This window comes from Megalobrama amblycephala, linkage group LG5 (genome assembly GCF_018812025.1).
Source record: "Megalobrama amblycephala isolate DHTTF-2021 linkage group LG5, ASM1881202v1, whole genome shotgun sequence".
Classification (NCBI taxonomy): domain Eukaryota; kingdom Metazoa; phylum Chordata; class Actinopteri; order Cypriniformes; family Xenocyprididae; genus Megalobrama; species Megalobrama amblycephala.
Window position 1 is genome coordinate 14,001,833 of NC_063048.1, and position 18,976 is coordinate 14,020,808.

Here is an 18,976-nt window from a genome sequence, read left to right on the forward strand (position 1 = left end):
AGGCGCATTTGCTCACCATTCATCTGTCTCAGCGGTTGGATACGGGGCCGGAGAGTCTCATCACTAGGCACGGTGTCAGAAAGAGGAGATTCCAGCTCAAACAAATATGAAATAACGACATAAAAGGAATTTATATAAAACACGGATTAGTGTTTACTTATCCTGGTCAATTACGTGAGTTTTTTTCGTTGCGGAGTTCTGCTTTCATCTCTCGAATAACTGGATTAATTTTAATTATGAGTTTAATACTGCTCGCTACGTTTTCGAGAAGGAATGATTAGAAAATTGTGACCATATTTCTCGCCTCAGACCACTTTTAACAACAGGAATATGGCTAAAAATATTATAGACGTCCCAAGGGACGATTTAAGTAAGGTATCCGATGAAGAACTGCTTAAATGTAGCAAAGAGGAGCTGCTTAGGAGACTTCGAAAAGTGGATAGTGAAAAGATGAACTTAATGGTGGAACACGGGAACATGATGAAGGACGTCAACCGGAGATTACAAGTGCATCTTCACGAAATACGGAGCTTGAAGGAGATCAACCAGAAACTGCAAGAAGACAACCAGGAGCTTAGAGAACTGTGCTGTTTCTTGGATGATGATCGGCAGAAAGGGAAGAAGCTGTCTAGGGAATGGCAGAGATTTGGCAGGTACACTGCCAGTGTTATGTGGAAGGAGGTTGGCATATTCCAGCAAAAACTGAAAGACCTAGAGACCAACCAGGAGAGTGTGATGAGAGAGAATGTGGAGCTCAAGGAGATCATCCTCATGTTGGATGATGAGAGGAATGGAGCTGGATCCAGGAGCTCCATAGACAGCCAATCCAGTCTGACCAATCTGAACGGAAGTTCTGCCACTGTGAGGGATGTTGGAGACGGGAGCAGTACCTCAAGCACGGGCAGTGCTGGAAGCCCTGATCACCACCACAGTCATATTCACAAGCCAGAGGGAAAGATAGTGTCAGAGGGAAAGATAGTATCTATCAGAAGGTCTATGGATGATCTATCAACCAATAATCTTCTCAGAGGCATACCAAATGGGCTCAACGGTGAGTTTGGGCTTTTAAATTGAGGGTTTTGTGGAAAGAATCCCATATTTCTCCCAAATATTGGTGTTTTAGCTGCTCTTTTACATGAAGAACATGATTTGATGTGCAGGAATGTGGATAGCATATTGATGAACCTGAAATAGTCTGAAGCATGTAGAAGTGTTTTTTTTTTCTGAATGAAACAAAAGGAAGTAAGAAGCAAAACTCTGTAAATCAAGAATTTAAAATAATATTAGTACACTATTAAAAATAAAGGTTGAAAAAATTGAGTTTTCTAAGCGATGCCATATAGAAGAACCATTTTTGGTTCCACAAAGAACCTTTCAGTGATCAGTTCTTAAAAGAACCATTTTTTCTTAATGTGAAGAACATTTTAATCTTTTTCCACTCTAAAGAACCTTTTGTGCAATGGAAAGATTCCATGGATCTTACAAGGTTCTTCATGGAACCATCAAAGCCAATAAAGAACCTTTATTTTTGAGAATTAATAAGTAGTTATTGACTAATTTCGAGCATCAAAATGTATCAAAATTCTACTTTTCTCAATGATTCAGTGATAACTTTTGATAGACGACCAATAAAGCATAGCCCTAAAATGTCAGGAAAGACCTTTCTGGTGCACTTTTAACATGGAAAGTCTTATGCAATTGTGTGCACTGGCATCCGAATATAAAAAAGGATGCTCATCGTTTTATGCCGATGAGTAAAATGCATGTCATTGAGACTTCCAGAGGTTTTCAGGTAAACATAAACAATACAGGATCAATGGGAATTATGGCCGCAGGTTTACTTTGTGTATGTGCCACATGGCCATTGGCCAACAACTTACCCGAACAGGCTGGAGCTACAGATGCTGTTGCACTAATGTCCTCAGCCTGCGAAGTCAGATGTAATGAGGATTTAATGTTGTCTTAGCCTTGTGGCTTTGGAACATACGTGCTGTCAGGTCTGTCAACAGACTATCAGACACTTCATTCAGACAACAGTCATTTCATTCTTACAAATGGCTGAGAAACTCTATTGTGGTGGAAAATGATATACACTACTGTTCAAAAGTTTTTTTTCAGGGTTCTTTGATAATTAGAAGGTTCAAGGTTGAAATAGAAGTAACATTATAAATGTCTTTACTGTCACTTTTGACCAATTTAATGTGTCTTTGCTGAATAAAAGTATTTAGCCTATTTATTTAAATCTTACTGACCTCAAACATTTGAACCATATATAAATCAAATAATATGTAATCTTTTTGGGGGGATGGCATTTTTCAGAGGGTATTACAAAGATTTATTGTCTTTTTAATTATGTGTTTAGTGCCTCCAACCTGTGACCCTATAGAGGGTGTGTATCTGCTATTACGTAGTGTACTTTGTGTGTTTACCTTTGGTTTGCATAGACAGATACCAAATTATCTCTTGTCATAGCGTCACATTTGACTGTTTAGTCATATACCTGTATTACTTATGTTGTTTTTAGTTTCATCCTTTGATGCACAATGCACATGTTCCAGGTCAGCTTGTTTTATTCATTTTAATTCACAGCTACTTATATATTGGCTCCCTCTGTTCCACCTTTTATTTCCACAAACCTCAGTAAGTTGTACAAAGAGGCAATAAGAGCTTTACATTTGCATCGCATTTAATTTAAGCAACATAAATAAAGAGTGCTACAGTGCAATTTTATACAAATTTTCATAAATTCTCGGAAAGGTTCAAGCTATGTGCTATGGGCATAACTTGTCTGTTTTTGGTGCCAAAAAAGAGGGCTAAATTTCATATGTGCACTTTAGTGAAATGCATCTGCTAAGACATGAATCCATTGTAATAAAAGTTCACTATAGCACTCAGCAGGCCTATTTATTATCTGCAAGATTCATTCAAGACTAACAGTAGGTTCTCAACTCGTTCCCGCCACATGACAGGTGATTTATGACAAGCTCACCTCTAGCGCGGCACGTAACTGTAGCAGAAAAACGTCTGTTATTTACTGCTGATAGTGTCAGCTGGAAGCGTCTGGCATTGGTGAAGATTTGGCTTTTATATTCTTAGACTGGTGTTTTAATGTGAGTAAATATTTAAAATGTTTTTTTTTAAGTATGAAGATCTTTTTAATATCCAGTGTTACAGAACATTCGATTCCTTGCTTTTTGATATTTATTTCATAATTTCGCATGCTACTGGATGCAATACCTTTGTACATTTCATCAGGTGCCAGTCATTGGCTAGTGAGCAGTCTAGTGCCATTTGACCTATGCCTGCCAAGATGCTTTCATCTGATTGTTCAGTGATCCTTAGTTTGTCTGCTGTGCCACAACTCCACCTCCAACCTTCCTCCCCTCATGACATGCCATAGCATCACGTGTATGGAGCACAAGTTGTTCAGACAGATTAGCCTTTTTGGATTTTCTTTAGAGTTTTAGTACGTTGTTTACTTGAAAATTTATGTAAATTTGTTTCCACCTCAGAGTGAAAAAAAAAAAAAAACCAGTATATTACAATGTAATCATGCAATTGCATGTGACTTTATTTTAAACTTTATCTCACAGTTACCTTTTTATTTTTTAATATTTAATATTTAACATGTTTGTCCATCTAATAATAATTGGTGTTGACTAAGCTTAAAAGCTACCCAGAACACCTTAGCAGCCACATAGTAACACCCTGGAATCATGTTGTCTGTAGTTATGCATAGACGAACAGAGTACATTTTTCTTAAGAAAATGTTGAAAAAATCCTGTGTTCCTTTGTAATATTTTGTCAGTGGGAAACTGTGATGTATTCTCAGAACTGTAGTAGTATTGTATGTAAGCCTGTGTTCGGTCAGGGAGGGACATTAGTCTGGCCAGCATTCTCTTTCCCAGGCCTGACCCCCTGATGAGTTAATCTGAGCCACAGGTTGCATCTCTCCTTGTGTATAAAAACTCAAAACAACCAACTTGGACTGCCAGCCAACCAGGGAAACATTCCTGCTCCCCATACCACATTGACCAAATGTGAAGAGTTCCTATTCTTTTCTTTGTGCATCAAAAGGAAAAAGCAGTGTGTCAAAAGATGCATATTATTTTTTGTATCCTCAAAATAAGTTTTTGTATTTTTTTTTCTAGTGTGTAGTATCTGGGATAGTTCATGCAAAAATGAAAATTCTGTCATCATCTACTCACCCTTGTATTGTTCCTAACTGGTCTGATTTTCTTTCTTCTGTGGATATGGAAGCTTGTTTCCGCCACTGAATAAAAAAATAAAAACAATTTTTTAATTGTGACCTTTTATCTCACAATTCTGAGTTTACATCTTGCAATTCTGACTTTTTTTTCCTCAGAGTTGCTTGATATAAACTTGCATAAATAGTTATAAAGTCAGAATTGCGAGATATAAACTGACAATTTCAAGTTATAAAGTCAGATTTGTGAGATATGAACTCACAATTGTGAGTTATAAAGTCAGAATTGCGAGAAATGAACTGACAATTTCAAGTTATAAAGTTAGAATTGCGAGATATGAACTCGCAATTGCGAGTTATAAAGTCAAACTCAGAATTGCGAGTTATAAAGTCAGAATTGCGAGATATGAACTTAACTGAGAGTTATAAAGTCAGAATTGTGAAATATGAACTCAATTGCGAGTTATAAAGGCAGAATTGCGAGATATAAAGTCAGAATTGTGAGATATAATGTCAGAATTGCGAGATATAAACTCAACTGCGAGTTATAGTCAGAATTGTGAGATATGAACTCAACTGCGAGTTATAAAGTCAGACTCAGAATTGCGAGTTATAAAGTCAGAATTGTGAGATATAAAGTCAGAATTGTGAGATATAATGTCAGAATTGCGAGATATGAACTGACAATTTCAAGTTATAAAGTCAGAATTGCGAGATATGAACTCAACTGCGAGTTATAAAGTCAGAATTGCGAGATATAAAGTTATAAAGTCAGACTCAGAATTATGTCAGAGTTGCGAGATATAATGTCAGAATTGCGAGATATAAACTCAGAATTGTGAGATATAAAGTCAGAATTGCGTTTTATAGTCACAATAGTGACTTATAAAGTCAGAATTGCGAGTTATAGTCAGAATTGCGAGATATGAACTCAACTGCGAGTTATAGTCAGAATTGTGAGATATGAACTCAACTGCGAGTTATAAAGTCAGAATTGTGAGATATAAAGTCAGAATTGTGAGATATAAAGTCAGAATTGTGAGATATGAACTCAACTGCGAGTTATAAAGTCAGAATTGTGAGATATAAAGTTAGAATTGTGAGATATGAACTCAATTGCGAGTTATAAAGTCAGAATTGCGTGATATAGTCAGAATTGCGAGTTATAAAGTCAGAATTGTGAGATAAAAAGTATTTATTTCTAGTAATTGCAAGTTTATATCCCACAATTGTGAGAACAGAAGTCAGAAATGTGAGAGTCATTTTACGAAATATCTTATTTTGTGTTAATTGCATTAAGAAAGAAAGTCATACAGCTTTGGAAAAACATATGGGTGAGTAAATGTGAGAAAAAAGAAATAGAATTTAAATTTTGTGTGAACTATCCCTTTAAGTGTATTTTTATTTTTTTTTTATTTAGTTCAGAATAATTTTACGGTTAAGCCATCCAGAGATCCTGACTTTACTTCTGTCCTGCTTTGAAAAGACTCTGGCCCCCTAGCAAGCCACCAATAAACTGAAAGTTTAGTGGCTGGGGTCGAGATTCTGTTTCAGAGTTCAGATAACACTCCTCCCTGACTCTTCCCACGGCTGGGGTGAAAAGGCCTTCAGTTGCCCCCATTCAAGACCCTCCATCAAACCTTTAGAGCCCTTCTGCGCCACTCAAAGGTACAGATGTCTGGCTTGTCATAAAACAGATCCCAATTTACGAGTGAAGCTTTCATTGTGGAGGTCACCCCTTTGAAAAAAAGCCCCTTATTTTCTTGTGTTTGATTGAACTTGAATTGAATTTAAAAGCATTGTTTTATTATTCATTGGCAGTACAATCTAAATTCAGTTAGCTGGATAACTCACAGTTCTTTACCAATGATGGGAACTCATGAATTCCCTCAGGTAATCTGTGAGATAATTGAATTGTTCTCCTGGGAATGCCAAATACAGGATAACGGCTGCACCTTTTAATTCCCCATGTCAATTCTTGTTTAGTCATGCTTTTAGGTAATAACCAAACAGTAAAGAACAAAGCAATACTAGTTAAAAGCTGTTTTTTTTTCCATCAGACCCAGCGGCAAGTCGAGTGACTCTGCAAGTGTGTGTCCTGGTTGAGGCCGTCTTGTGCAGTTGGTGCAAGGCATTGTTCTTTTAAAAACAAACAGTGATGGAGTGCACCTCCCCAACTGCTCAGGCTTGTCAGAGGGGGTCTTTGGTTCTGCTGAATCTGAAGTTTGCCATGTTATTGCTTGTTCCCTGCTGCTCGTCTTTGCCTTATAAAGAAAATAATAATCTTACGAAGCATGCAAAGTCCCTGTGTGGCAGTTTTGCCAGAGCAAGTTTTAAATGGGCCTGTAATTGGGCTGTCCCACTTTAGTCCGCTGACATTTACAAAATGGTCTCCTGGGACCAGTAGCTCTGAAGTGCTAGTGATGATTATGGCTGAGAGGAAGATGGTGTTTAGTTTTGTGTTTTAAAGAAATATTATGGGTTCATTTTTACATTATTACATATATACTACAGTTTAAATGTTTGGGGTTTTAAATGTTTGTTAAATTTTGTTTTAATGTGTCTTATGCTCACCATGGTTGCATTTATTTAATCAAAAATACGGTAAAAACAGTGATATTATGAAATATTAACTGCTGATATACAGTGATACAGTGAAATAGTAACTTCTATTTGAATATATTTACAAATTTAATTTTTTCCTGTGATGGCAAATCGAATTTTTCAGCATCATTACTCCAGTCTTCCTTCAAAAATCATTTTAATATGCTGATTTGCTGCTCAAGAAACATTTCAGGAAACATTCTGACATTTTTTATTATTATTATTACCAACCACTGTTGAAAAGAACTGCATGTATTTGAAAAAAAGTCTTTGTCACTTTTGGACTTAATGTATTTTATGAATAAATTATTGATTTCATTAAAACAAAACAAAATCTTACTGACCCCAAACATTTGAACTCTAGTGTATAGGCCTACACAAATGTGGTATCATCCATTGAGATTATTTATACATTAAGAAAAGACATTAGTACATTTTTTTTTTTTTTTAGTAAGCCTGTCCCATAGTTTTTATACAATGTTTCTGATGCAGTGTGATTTGTATCCATCATCTACAGCTCTGAGTTGTGCTATGATAATGATCAGAAAGCTTTGACAATGTCTAAGTGTGAGTTAGGAGGAAGGAAAGGTGGAAAAGAGCCTTATTTTCTCTCACGAAACCTCATTGATCATCTTTACATGGAGAATCCTCTCAAAAACTCCTTAATCAGACTCTAAAGTTAATGAATTTAATCGCATCTAACTCCCTGCATCACTCAAGTCTTTAGCACGTTGCCAATGGTTAAAGCTGACGTGGTTGTTCCTGGAAAGAACTGTCTGCTCAGAATGAAACTAAAAGCATTACAGATTACTAGGGAGTGAGTAATCTTTTAGAGAATACTAATTACTATTCAGGAAATGATGGATACGGAATTTTCTCTTAATAGAAACCTAGGCTTCATTGTGTTTCTAAAGTAGTTTACGTACATTTGAACAAGGTGCATTGTGGTAGACGACGTCAATGAGGTCAAGAGACGTATGAGAATGAATAACATTTAATGTATTTGACGTCATTTTAAAGGTGCTCTAAGCGATCCTGGGTGGATGTAACTTCCTGTTGACGTTCGAAAGGGTTGTCAAACAAAACAGAGGCTAGCTAGACCCTCCCTCCTCCTCCTTCTCCCCCTCCCCTCCGTGCTTCCTGAAACAGTCATGAACGCGCATTTAAAATCATTCTTGTCAGTTATTGGCTGGAGCATGTTTATTATGTTTCGTGGTCCAGGCTGCACCAATTTGTTTTTATTGCTGTTTTCGGAGCTTGTGGCGACTACAGAGACCGGGTTTTTTTACAGTGTGTTCAGGGGACAGGCAGCTAGCGGATAGTGAGGAGATGTTTGCTGTATGTGACAAAAAATGTTTTGGCCCAAAAACACGTGACATCGCTTAGAGCACCTTTAATTTGCCTTGGTGACTAACTAAAAAATACGTTTAAGTACTACTAAAAGTGAAATAAAACTAAAACTAAATAGAAATACTAAAAAAAAAACAATAATTAATAAAAATGACAAAAGCACATAACAAAATTACTAAAACGTAAACTAGAAATAGAATGAAAAATGAAAATATAAAATAAAAGCTAATTTAAATATTAATACATGCTATAAGTAGTAAAACAATTATAGCTAAAATAACACTTTCAGTCTGTTTCTCACAAAAAGCTGTCATATGTCTTCAGAAAACTTGGAATATAGTTTATGAGTGATGTTTACTACTTTTATGTTACTTTAATGGTGCTTTGAAACGTAAATATATTATGAAATATGATTTTTGGTGTTTTCCCATGGTTTAGCTATTGTGCCCATCCTATGTATGCATGAAGCATCCCAAGTGAGTTTTTTTCTAAGATATTTCCAGTCTTGTGTATTTAAAAAAGTTGGCTGTCCGGAGTTACTACATTCCGTGACAACAATAGTGGAAGTTTCACATTGTTACTGAGTGAATACTGCTGAAGGGGCGGGGGGCGGTCAGGGTTTAACTGTTGAATTCTGTTGTACTCTGGATGCGCAGAAAGAAGAAATGCCGTCAGCTGTAGTCGGTGAACTGGTTAACCCTGTCAGAGTGTTGAACAGATGTAAGGTAATGAAGTCACTACTGAATAAATACATTTACACATGCCTACATGAGCCTGAGATTTCTGCCCAGCGAAGCCGAAGAACGTCCAGATAGAATTAATTAACCAGTCATCTGAAAAAAAAAGAGGTTTTGTATTTTGTATATCCCTCACTTTCATGTCCCCTGCTCTCTTTTACCCTGTGGAAAATATGAAGGCAGTAGATTGAAATGGGGTCACAGGGTGGGTGGCAGCGCTGGGTAGGTGGTGAGTGCCATAGCAACAGTAATTATCAGCTGGTTGATTGATCCTGTAGAGCAAGATAAGGGCGGCACTGTTTGTATCAGAGATAGTGGGTCAGGAGACTGGAGGGCACCTGGGGGGAGATGATTGAGAGGAAGTATGTTTGGGTTTCTGGACCACATTAAGGGAATGCAGTCAGTATGTGACATTTGTGAATGATTTGGGGTCTGTTTTCTCATATTTAATGGATTTAAAGAGATAGTTCACAAATAAAATGTAAATCTGGCCCTCATGTAACCAGCTTAATATTCAGGCTGCTCTTTTCCATACAACAAAACTGAATGTCGACTAGTTAGCTGTCAAGCTCCAAAAAGTCTGAAATTTAAAGGGATAGTTCACCCAAGAATGAAAATTTGATGTTTATCTGCTTACCCCCAGAGCATCCAAGATGTAGGTGTCTTTGTTTCTTCAGTAGAACACAAATGATGATTTTTAACTGCAACCGTTGCCGTCTGTCAGTGGTATAATGCAAGTCAGCGGGAACTTGGACTGTAAGAGTAAATAAATCACGACAGACAAATCCAAATTAAACCCTGTGGCTCGTGACGACACATTGACGTCTTAAGACACGAAACGATCGTGTTTATATCATTTTTTACCTCTAATACATCACTATGTCCAACGGCATTCATCACTCGATTTGTGAGGTCTGATCGCGCTCTGACAACGGCAGTGATGTCTTGCGCTCATTGAAGTATATGCGCGAGACATCAGTGCCGTTGTCAGAGCATGATCAGACCTCACGAATCGAGTGATGAATGCAGTTGGACATAGTGGTGTATTAGAGGTAAAAAATGATATAAATACTGTTCGGTTTCTCGCACAAACCGATCGTTTCGTGTCTAAGGATATCAGTGTGTCGTCACGAGCCACAGGGTTTAATTTGGATTTGTCTGTCGTGTTTTATTTACTCTTATAGTCCAAGTTCCCGCTGACTTGCATTATACCACTGACAGACGGCAGCGGTTGGAGTTAAAAATCATCAATTGTGTTCTACTGAAGAAACAAAGACACCTACATCTTGGATGCGCTGGGGGTAAGCAGATAAACATCAAATTTTCATTTTTGGGTGAACTATCCCTTTAAGAATGAAACTTGGCGCAAAGAATGAAAGAATGAAACCTTTAAGTGGTGGTCATATGATACTATTTGAAAAGTTCATTATTTTGTTTATTGGGTGTAATAGAATAGCTTAGAATGCTTTAAAGGTGGGGTAAGCCGTATTTCAAAAACACTGTTTGGAAGTTAGTCGCGCTGAAACCAACAACAAACGTGTAACCAATCAGCTTTAGAGTATGACGATCAAGGAGAGAGAATGAACAAGAGGGAGATTTGAAGAAAAACTGCAGAAAGAGAGATGAGACACAATACAAAAGAGCTCAAAAGATACTGAAATGAAGGTTTATGACTGGGCAAGCGCTTTAGGACACACGTTAATATTAGAAAAGCTTTCCAGCAATGGAGAGAGCTAAGCGGGAAAAACTGAAAACAGACACAGGAGCTGCTTTGATTCCGCTTCACATGTGAGTAACACTGGTTTTGAGTGTCATTGATTGTCTGGAGCTGCTGTGCTGTTGGCGACTAACAACAAACTTGTTTGTATTTACTCTTATGTACTGTACATTCATTTTTTGGGCTGCCTTGTCGTTCGTTCATCATCTTGTGCTTTATTTTTTGTCAAGCATTATTTTGTTGTGTCAGCTGTGTTAAACAGACATCCACTCTCGCATTGCGTATGTAACAGTGGCCAGCTAGTGAGAGTTGATGACGAGTTAGGATTGGAGGGTGAGTTTTGGAGGTGGAGCAATGAAGAGAGGGGTGTGTTTGTTTGGGTAGATTTCAAATATCAACAGCGTTTTTGAAATACGACTTATCCACCTTTAATGTTCAAAAACACATGATTTTTTCACATACTGTACATTATTGCATGCAGCTCCTCTACTCCTAGTCTGTCTGAAACCGGTTGATTTCTACAAATCCCCTCCTTCCGAAAAGCACAGAGTGCTCTGATTGGCCAGCAGACCCAGTGCGTTGTGATTGGCCAGAACACCTAAAGCGTGTGGCAGAAATGTTATGCCCCTTACCATAATTACGAGCTTCAGCTTCCAAGCAATTGTAGACACAGTTAATAATGTCATCGTTTTACCGTATCAGTTTTTTTGGGTTGTACTGCTCAGAAACAGTGTTATAAATAAATCTTAACTGATTCCTTACGAAGGGATTACAACTTTACAATTCACTGCCTGCAATTCAAGCATCATTTTCTTTCTTTGCGTATGCCTTTGAGTGGGAATTATGCTAATATTTCACACTGTGACATAGATGTTTGAGGAAGTAATATCTGGACTTCGGTCAAGGTGTTTAAGGCAGGTCTGTTCTCTGTTAGATAGAATAAATCCCTTTGTGGGAGACTATGAGCTTTGTAACTTTGCAGATACATACACAAACAGATGCATTACACACTAAAGGAAAAGGAAAACATTAAAAAGCATCATATGACCCCTTTAAGATATGTTCTATTGCATAAACTTCTTCTAGTTAAAAAATTTGTGTTCCATGATACAAAAAATAATATAAACCTCTCCAACAGTGTGTAATGTTAGCTTTAGCCATGGAGCACTATTCTTTATTTTAATTATTATTATTGTTATATATTTTTGTACAAAGTTTTTCTTTGACTTGCAGCCTTCTAGAAATATAGAAAAAAGTAATGTCTTATTTTAAAGGTGCCCTAGATTCAAAAATTGAATTTACCTCGGCATAGTTGAATAACAAGAGTTCAGTACATGGAAATGACATACAGTGAGTCTCAAACTCCATTGTTTCCTCCTTCTTATATAAATCTCATTTGTTTAAAAGACCTCCGAAGAACAGGCGAATCTCAACATAACATCGACTGTTACGTAACAGTCGGGATCATTAATATTTACGCCCCCAATATTTGCATATGCCAGCTCATGATCGAGGCATTACACAAGGGCAGCCAGTATTAATGTCTGGATCTGTGCATAGCTGAATCATCAGACTAGGTAAGCAAGCAAGAACAATAGCGAAAAATGGCAGATGGAGCAATAATAACTGACATGATCCATGATATCATGATATTTTTAGTGATATTTATAAATTGTCTTTCTAAATGTTTTGTTAGCATGTTGCTAATGTACTGTTAAATGTGGTTAAAGTTACCATCGTTTCTGTACTGTATTCACGGAGACCAGACTGTCGTTATTTTCATTTTTTAAACACTTGCAGCCTGTATAATTCATAAACACAACTTCAATCTTTATAAACCTCTCCAACAGTGTGTAATGTTAGCTTTAGCCATGGAGCACTATTCTTTATTTTAATTATTATTATTGTTATATATTTTTGTACAAAGTTTTTCTTTGACTTGCAGCCTTCTAGAAATATAGAAAAAAGTAATGTCTTATTTTAAAGGTGCCCTAGATTCAAAAATCGAATTTACCTCGGCATAGTTGAATAACAAGTGTTCAGTACATGGAAATGACATACAGTGAGTCTCAAACTCCATTGTTTCCTCCTTCTTATATAAATCTCATTTGTTTAAAAGACCTCCGAAGAACAGGCGAATCTCAACATAACATCGACTGTTACGTAACAGTCTGGATCATTAATATTTACGCCCCCAATATTTGCATATGCCAGCTCATGATCGAGGCATTACACAAGGGCAGCCAGTATTAACATCTGGATCTGTGCACAGCTGAATCATCAGACTAGGTAAGCAAGTAAGAACAATGGCAAAAAATGGCAGATGGAGCAATAATAACTGACATGATCCATGATATCATGATATTTTTAGTGATATTTATAAATTGTCTTTCTAAATGTTTCGTTAGCATGTTGCTAATGTACTGTTAAATGTGGTTAAAGTTACCATCGTTTCTTACTGTATTCACGGAGACCAGACTGTCGTTATTTTCATTTTTTAAACACTTGCAGCCTGTATAATTCATAAACACAACTTCATTCTTTATAAATCTCTCCAACAGTGTGTAATGTTAGCTTTAGCCATGGAGCACTATCAAACTCATCATTACATTGATTCAAACTCAGAATCAATGTAAACATCCAAATAAATACTATACTTACGCGATTAGACATGTTGCATGACGAACACTTTGTAAAGATACCATTTTGAGGGTTATATTAGCTGTGTGAACTTTTTTTTGTTGTTTAAGGCAAGCGCGAGCTCTTGGGGCGTGGAACACGAGAATTAAAGGGGCCGCACACCCTGAATCGGCGCATTTATAATGATGCCCCAAAATATAAAATTAATTAAAAAAAAAAAAAACTATGGGGTATTTTGAGCTGAAACTTCACAGACACATTCAGGGGACACCTTAGACTTATATTACATCTTTTAAAAACATGTTCTTCGGCACCTTTAACTTTTGATTATTTATTTTAACTTGTTTTTTAATTTTTATGTTTTTTTTTTATTTCCATTTTTTTAACACTGTTTTTCTCTGACTCACTTGCGGGATTCCAGTTTGAAAATCCCTGCTCTTAGGTACAAGTACTATTATTAGTGCACATCTTTCTCTGTAATAGCTCAGAATGCATGTGAATTGATGCCTTTTTAATGGGACCACTTTTCCATGGAAGCTCTGAAACGGGTCAGTGTTTTCCAGAGAGCAGCCCGGGTCCTAGAGTACTCGTTGATGTCAAAGGGAAGGTCAGATTTCAGCTCCATTGCACTGATCTTGTTGACTCAGGTTCCTTGTCCTGGCATGCTACCTCTGGAGGAAACTAGCCAAGCATGAATGAATCCGGTCGGATGAGTCTTTTATTGCTGAATTATTTTTCTTTGGATAATGGCCTGCCAATAATTTGATATTCCAGTGACTTTTGGAGTTTTCTTCCAGTACACACCTATATTGTATGTCTCATTGAATTACAGTTGTGGTTTTATTAGTTGTGCTTGCTGAGGCCCGTATTCATTTTTGACATTCAATAACAACTTTCTTTGTGCAGAAAAGCAAATATTTAATTTTATAGCTTCTTTCCACACTCATCCTATCCTTTATGTTTGTTTTAATATCAAAATAGGTCGCCTTTTCCTCACTAATGCTTTATATAATGTACTGTATGTGTTGACAGTTGATATCCAGACCATTGCAGGAGTACGTCACCAGATTTGAACCACTCTGAAGGTGTTTGGATGGATCTTTCTCTCTTGCCCCTTCACTCTAGAGGGGGGTGTGAGGCTGGCGGACCCCTGCCACTCTCTAGAGGGGGTGTGAGGTTGTGTGCCTTCGGTTCACTTGAGCCATCTGTCCAACAGTATTGTTTAACACACAAAGGGGAACGAGCCCTTCAAAGACCACCAAGTGAATAGAGCCATAACGTCATTCTGCTTGAGCATGAGAGCGTCTTCTAGTTCTCTGTTTCCTGTTCTTTACTTCCTGTCTCATTCGTACTTTATTTTTTGTTCCAATCAAACTCGTGCGATCCACTATCTAAACTTTTCTTAACCCCTTTCTGAAAGACCTATGAGACACATTGTAATCTTTCCTTCCACTCTTCTGTAAAGATAAACTTGTGAGAACATGAAGTTGGGTGACATCAGTGTATTTTCTCAAAGAAGATATTTCAATGATATGAATTGTCAAATGGGCTTAATATGCCATTGTTAGACAGCAAGTGAAGCGAATCAGTACTCAGACTTGATTTCCTGGGTTTTGTGAGTCACAAAAACTGCATGTCATGGTACTACTACACTCCAAAATAGCGTTTCACAGCGATGCCATAGAACAACCACTTTTGTGTCATTGGAAAACCTTTCAGTGAACAGTTCTTAAAAGAATGACTGTTTTCTTGGTGTGAAGAATGTTTTAATAATCTAAAGAACCTTTTTCCACTAAAAAGAACCTTTAGGTGAATGAATAGGTTCCATGGATTTTGAAGGTTCTTCATGGAACCATCAATGCCAAAGAAAAAAAAAGAACCTTTGTTTTTGAGTGTGTAACACTTAATAGTGTAAACATTATTCCATAAAACAATATTTTTACCTTTTTGAAGAAAATATGAGTGGTGCTTTACTGTGCAAAACTTGATTGGGTGTTGTAGGTGGTTGCTAAGGTGTTCTGGGTGGTTTTTAGGTGGTTGCTCTCTGGTCCAAGTCCGTTTTGTTCTTGTTAACTAAAACTAAAACTATTAAAAATGTTTATGAAATAATAAATGAAAATTAGAAAGGTTGCCTTGGCGGTTAGCTGAAAAAAATAAGTTGAAGTAATAAAATAGCTAAAATGGAAATAAAAATAAAGCTAAATAGAAATATAAAAAAATAGAAATAATAAAATAGAAAAATATAATGCTAAAGCAATCACTAAACTTAAACTTAAATTAAAATGAAAACTAAAAATATATCAATAAAAGCTGTCGAAATGATAGCCTAGTGGGCAGCATATTGACATATAGTGCCATTGCGCTTCAAGCGACCCAAGTTTGAGCCACGGCTTGCGGACCTTTCCCGATTCTGTCCCTCTCTCTCTACCACTTCGCTTCCTGTCCTATCATAATAAAGGCAAAAATTTAATAATAAATAAATAAATAAAGCTAATTAAAAATATTAATAAGTACTGTACTATTATATAAATAATTCTAAAATAATACTGGTCCAATTTAGAAGAAACCAAGTTTTCATGGTATTATGGTTCCTAATTTAGTTTTTTTGTTTGTTTTTGTTTTTTTGGACATTTTATTATTTTATTATCCACTGCAGGCAAAAAAATCTGATCACTTATAAAAGCCAGTAAGTCACACTATTTGTGGTATCATTGGTGGGGTGAATTACACACTGAAGTTTAATCCTTGAGGTTGGGGGACTCTACTGACTGTACTTTGTAAAATACTGTGGGTGCATCTCAATCAGCTCCCTAGTTCAGTAGTCAGTGCACTGATCAGGGAGTCGACCATTTTAAGGGCAAATTGCAATTGCAAAATCCTACCAGTGCACTGAAACGTTCGCTCCCTAAAAAGTCCCACAATGCACCCTGAAAACCGGGGAGCATCAATGCTCACTGTGTTCCCTTAATGGAAGTTCTGAAGCACAAAACATAGCTAGGGAGCTGATTGAGACGCACCCTGTGTGCTTTCGGTGCCCTCAAACTGTCAGGTCTGCCTTATGAGATATCTTTGAAGCTGTGCCATGTGAGGTGTATTTGGAAATCACTGTCATCAGCACACCTGTCCACGAGGAACCTTTAAGAAACACTGATTTCCCCCACTGAACACGCTCCAACAGAGTTAAAATAGCGTGGGTTTTTAAAGATTCTCCAGTGGCGCAGTGACTGTAATTTCTCACATGCCAGTTTGAATTACAGCTCATAACCTTGAGGGGGAAACTTCACACTTCATAGAAGGGAAAATAGCACATGTATACATTGCCTGTATGACATACTTGTCTTTGTTACTACCAGTTTTTGTTGTGGGCGAAAGTAGTATACATAAACATATCACTCTTGCTTCAATAAAGTGTAATGGCTTTTTCCACCACAAAATATGGTTAAAAATTCTTGATACCATATTCAAGTTTTCACTAAGCTTTATTTCTCTGTGTTGCATGTGCTTTTTACATGAACTACTTACTTTTAGAGATCTTAAACATCTCTCAAATCATTCCTCTACCTATTCAGTATGCAGTTGTGTGGGTGAATTTGTATAACACCCACCCTGCTTCCAATGCATGAAATGCGTAACGGCGTACAAATCCAAATCATATGATTGTGTTTTCTGTAATAGTGTTTTGGGATTCCACCTTCATCATGGGTGTGATCTGTTTGCCCGATAATCATGTGATTACTCAGGATAAGATGTGCAATCAAACAGTGAGTCATGTGTACAGCATATTGATCATGCACAAAACTGAGAGTTTCCTTGTAAAAGAATATTTGAATAAGAAAATACCAGAATAATGCGTTTTTCTCCTTCTAGTACGAGCTGCACTGCAGTCTATGCATGCTGAATTAATGTGTGTGTGCTGAGAAAAGCAGAGAGAGAGTGAAAGAAGGAAAGAGAAAGCTCATTTGGCAGAGGCTGGAGGTGTAATACTAAAGCACTGGCAGGCCCTTTAGTCAAACACTAGGGCTTGTTGCTAGGATACATTCTTATCAATACCTTGGTATGCCGTCTATCTTCCCCACACGTTTCTCAGAGCTGCGCTCCGCCACTCGCTTATTCACTGCTCTATTTTTGAATCAAGCCAAGTCTGCAGCAAGCTGGGAGACCCCAAAACCCCTGTGTTGACTTTTAATGTTGACGAGATACCCCATGCATGCATTCTGAGGAAATATACTCAGATCTTTTTCATTTAGATTTTTTTGTATGTGCTTTAATTCTAGAATGTGTCGTTATTCTTAATTTTTCAGCATACATTTTTTGTTTTTTTTGCAACCAGTTTTAGTCCCTATTAATGTGTTCACAAGATCTTTTTCCTCACCAATTTGTGTTTCTTTTTTGTCTGCACTGCAGAGCAGAAAGAAAACACAGATTCTTCGAATCACTGTTAGATGGATTGAACTTTACTCATGTCTGCATATTTTCAGAGGGCGTGTGTTCAGTCATTTCAGTCTGTGTTAAGCCGGTTCTTTTGTCACACGTAATGCATCCAAACAGTTGTATGTAGTAGATAATGAATGGTTATCCTTCATTAAGTCATTGAAAGTACATTTGAAGGCAAGCAAACAAAACAGTTGCATAGTTCCTTTAATGCACAGCTTCCATATTACATAGTTTTGTGCAAACAAATTGCGTTCTAGATCTTTACTTTCTTTGTGTGATAATGGACGAGACAAATGAGAACAATGCATTAGGTACTGTAAGCAGAAAGTTGACGACGTATACCACACTACTCCTCTAGGAATGCAGTGCTGTATGTGCACAGTGTGCAGATCTTCTGTATGCATGGAATACCTGGATGACTTATTACACACGTCAAAATGTGCATCCCATAATGTACTATTTCACAATGGACTATGCTAAATTTGACATTCAGTTTTGAGAGAGAAATGAACCAGAAGTGATATCAATCTTTCATTAAAGGCCACTTTTTACAAGATGTAATATAAGTCTTAGGTGTCCCTAGAATGTGTCTGTGAAGTTTCAGCTCAAAATACCCCACAGATCATTTACTATACCATGTTGTTAAAGTGTTAGTTCACCGAAAAATGAAAATTCTGTCATTAATTACTCACCCTCATGTCGTTCCACACTCGTAAGACCTTCGTTAATCTTCGGAACACAAATTAAGATATTTTTGTTGAAATCCAATGACTGAGTGAGGCCTGCATAGTCAGCAATGACATTTCCTCCCTCAAGATCCATTAATGTACTAAAAATATATTTAAATCGGTTCATGTGAGTACAGTGGTTCAATATTAATATTATAAAGCGACGAGAATATTTTTGGTGCGCCAAAAAAAAACTAAATAATGACTTATATAGTGATGGCCGATTTCAAAACACTGCTTCAGAAAGCTTCGGAGCATAATGAATCAGCATGTCGAATCAACGGTTCGGAGCGCCAGAGTCTCGTGATTTCAGCAGTTTGACGGTTTGATATGCGATTCGAATCACGCACACCCCTAGCACTCACTGCTCTTAATTGAATAACTTTAGTAGCTTTAATAAGAATACATATCTTTTTTGAATGCTACTTTTAAATGCTCTGGCAAGGAGATAAACATGGCGGACTGTGTACAGCACACTCAAGGGAGGAGCTAAGCTCATAGGGCAGATCCCGTCGAAAAGATGTGGGCGGGGCCTGTGCAATGTGATGACACATTGGAG

General features: G+C 37.1%; 1 protein-coding gene across 2 annotated transcripts in view; it reads left to right on the top strand.

Annotated features, from left to right (window-relative positions):
- ccdc85ca (coiled-coil domain containing 85C, a) overlaps positions 1-18,976 on the top strand; it is a 53,242-nt gene continuing 34,266 nt past the window's right edge. Inside the window, exon 1 of one of the 2 annotated variants that reach the window (XM_048190792.1) lies at positions 1-1,051. In XM_048190792.1, the coding sequence (XP_048046749.1) occupies positions 331-1,051 (721 nt within the window). In that variant the 5' untranslated portion in view covers positions 1-330. The remainder of the gene's footprint in view (positions 1,052-18,976) is intronic. The other variant, XM_048190791.1, reaches the window with a different exon arrangement.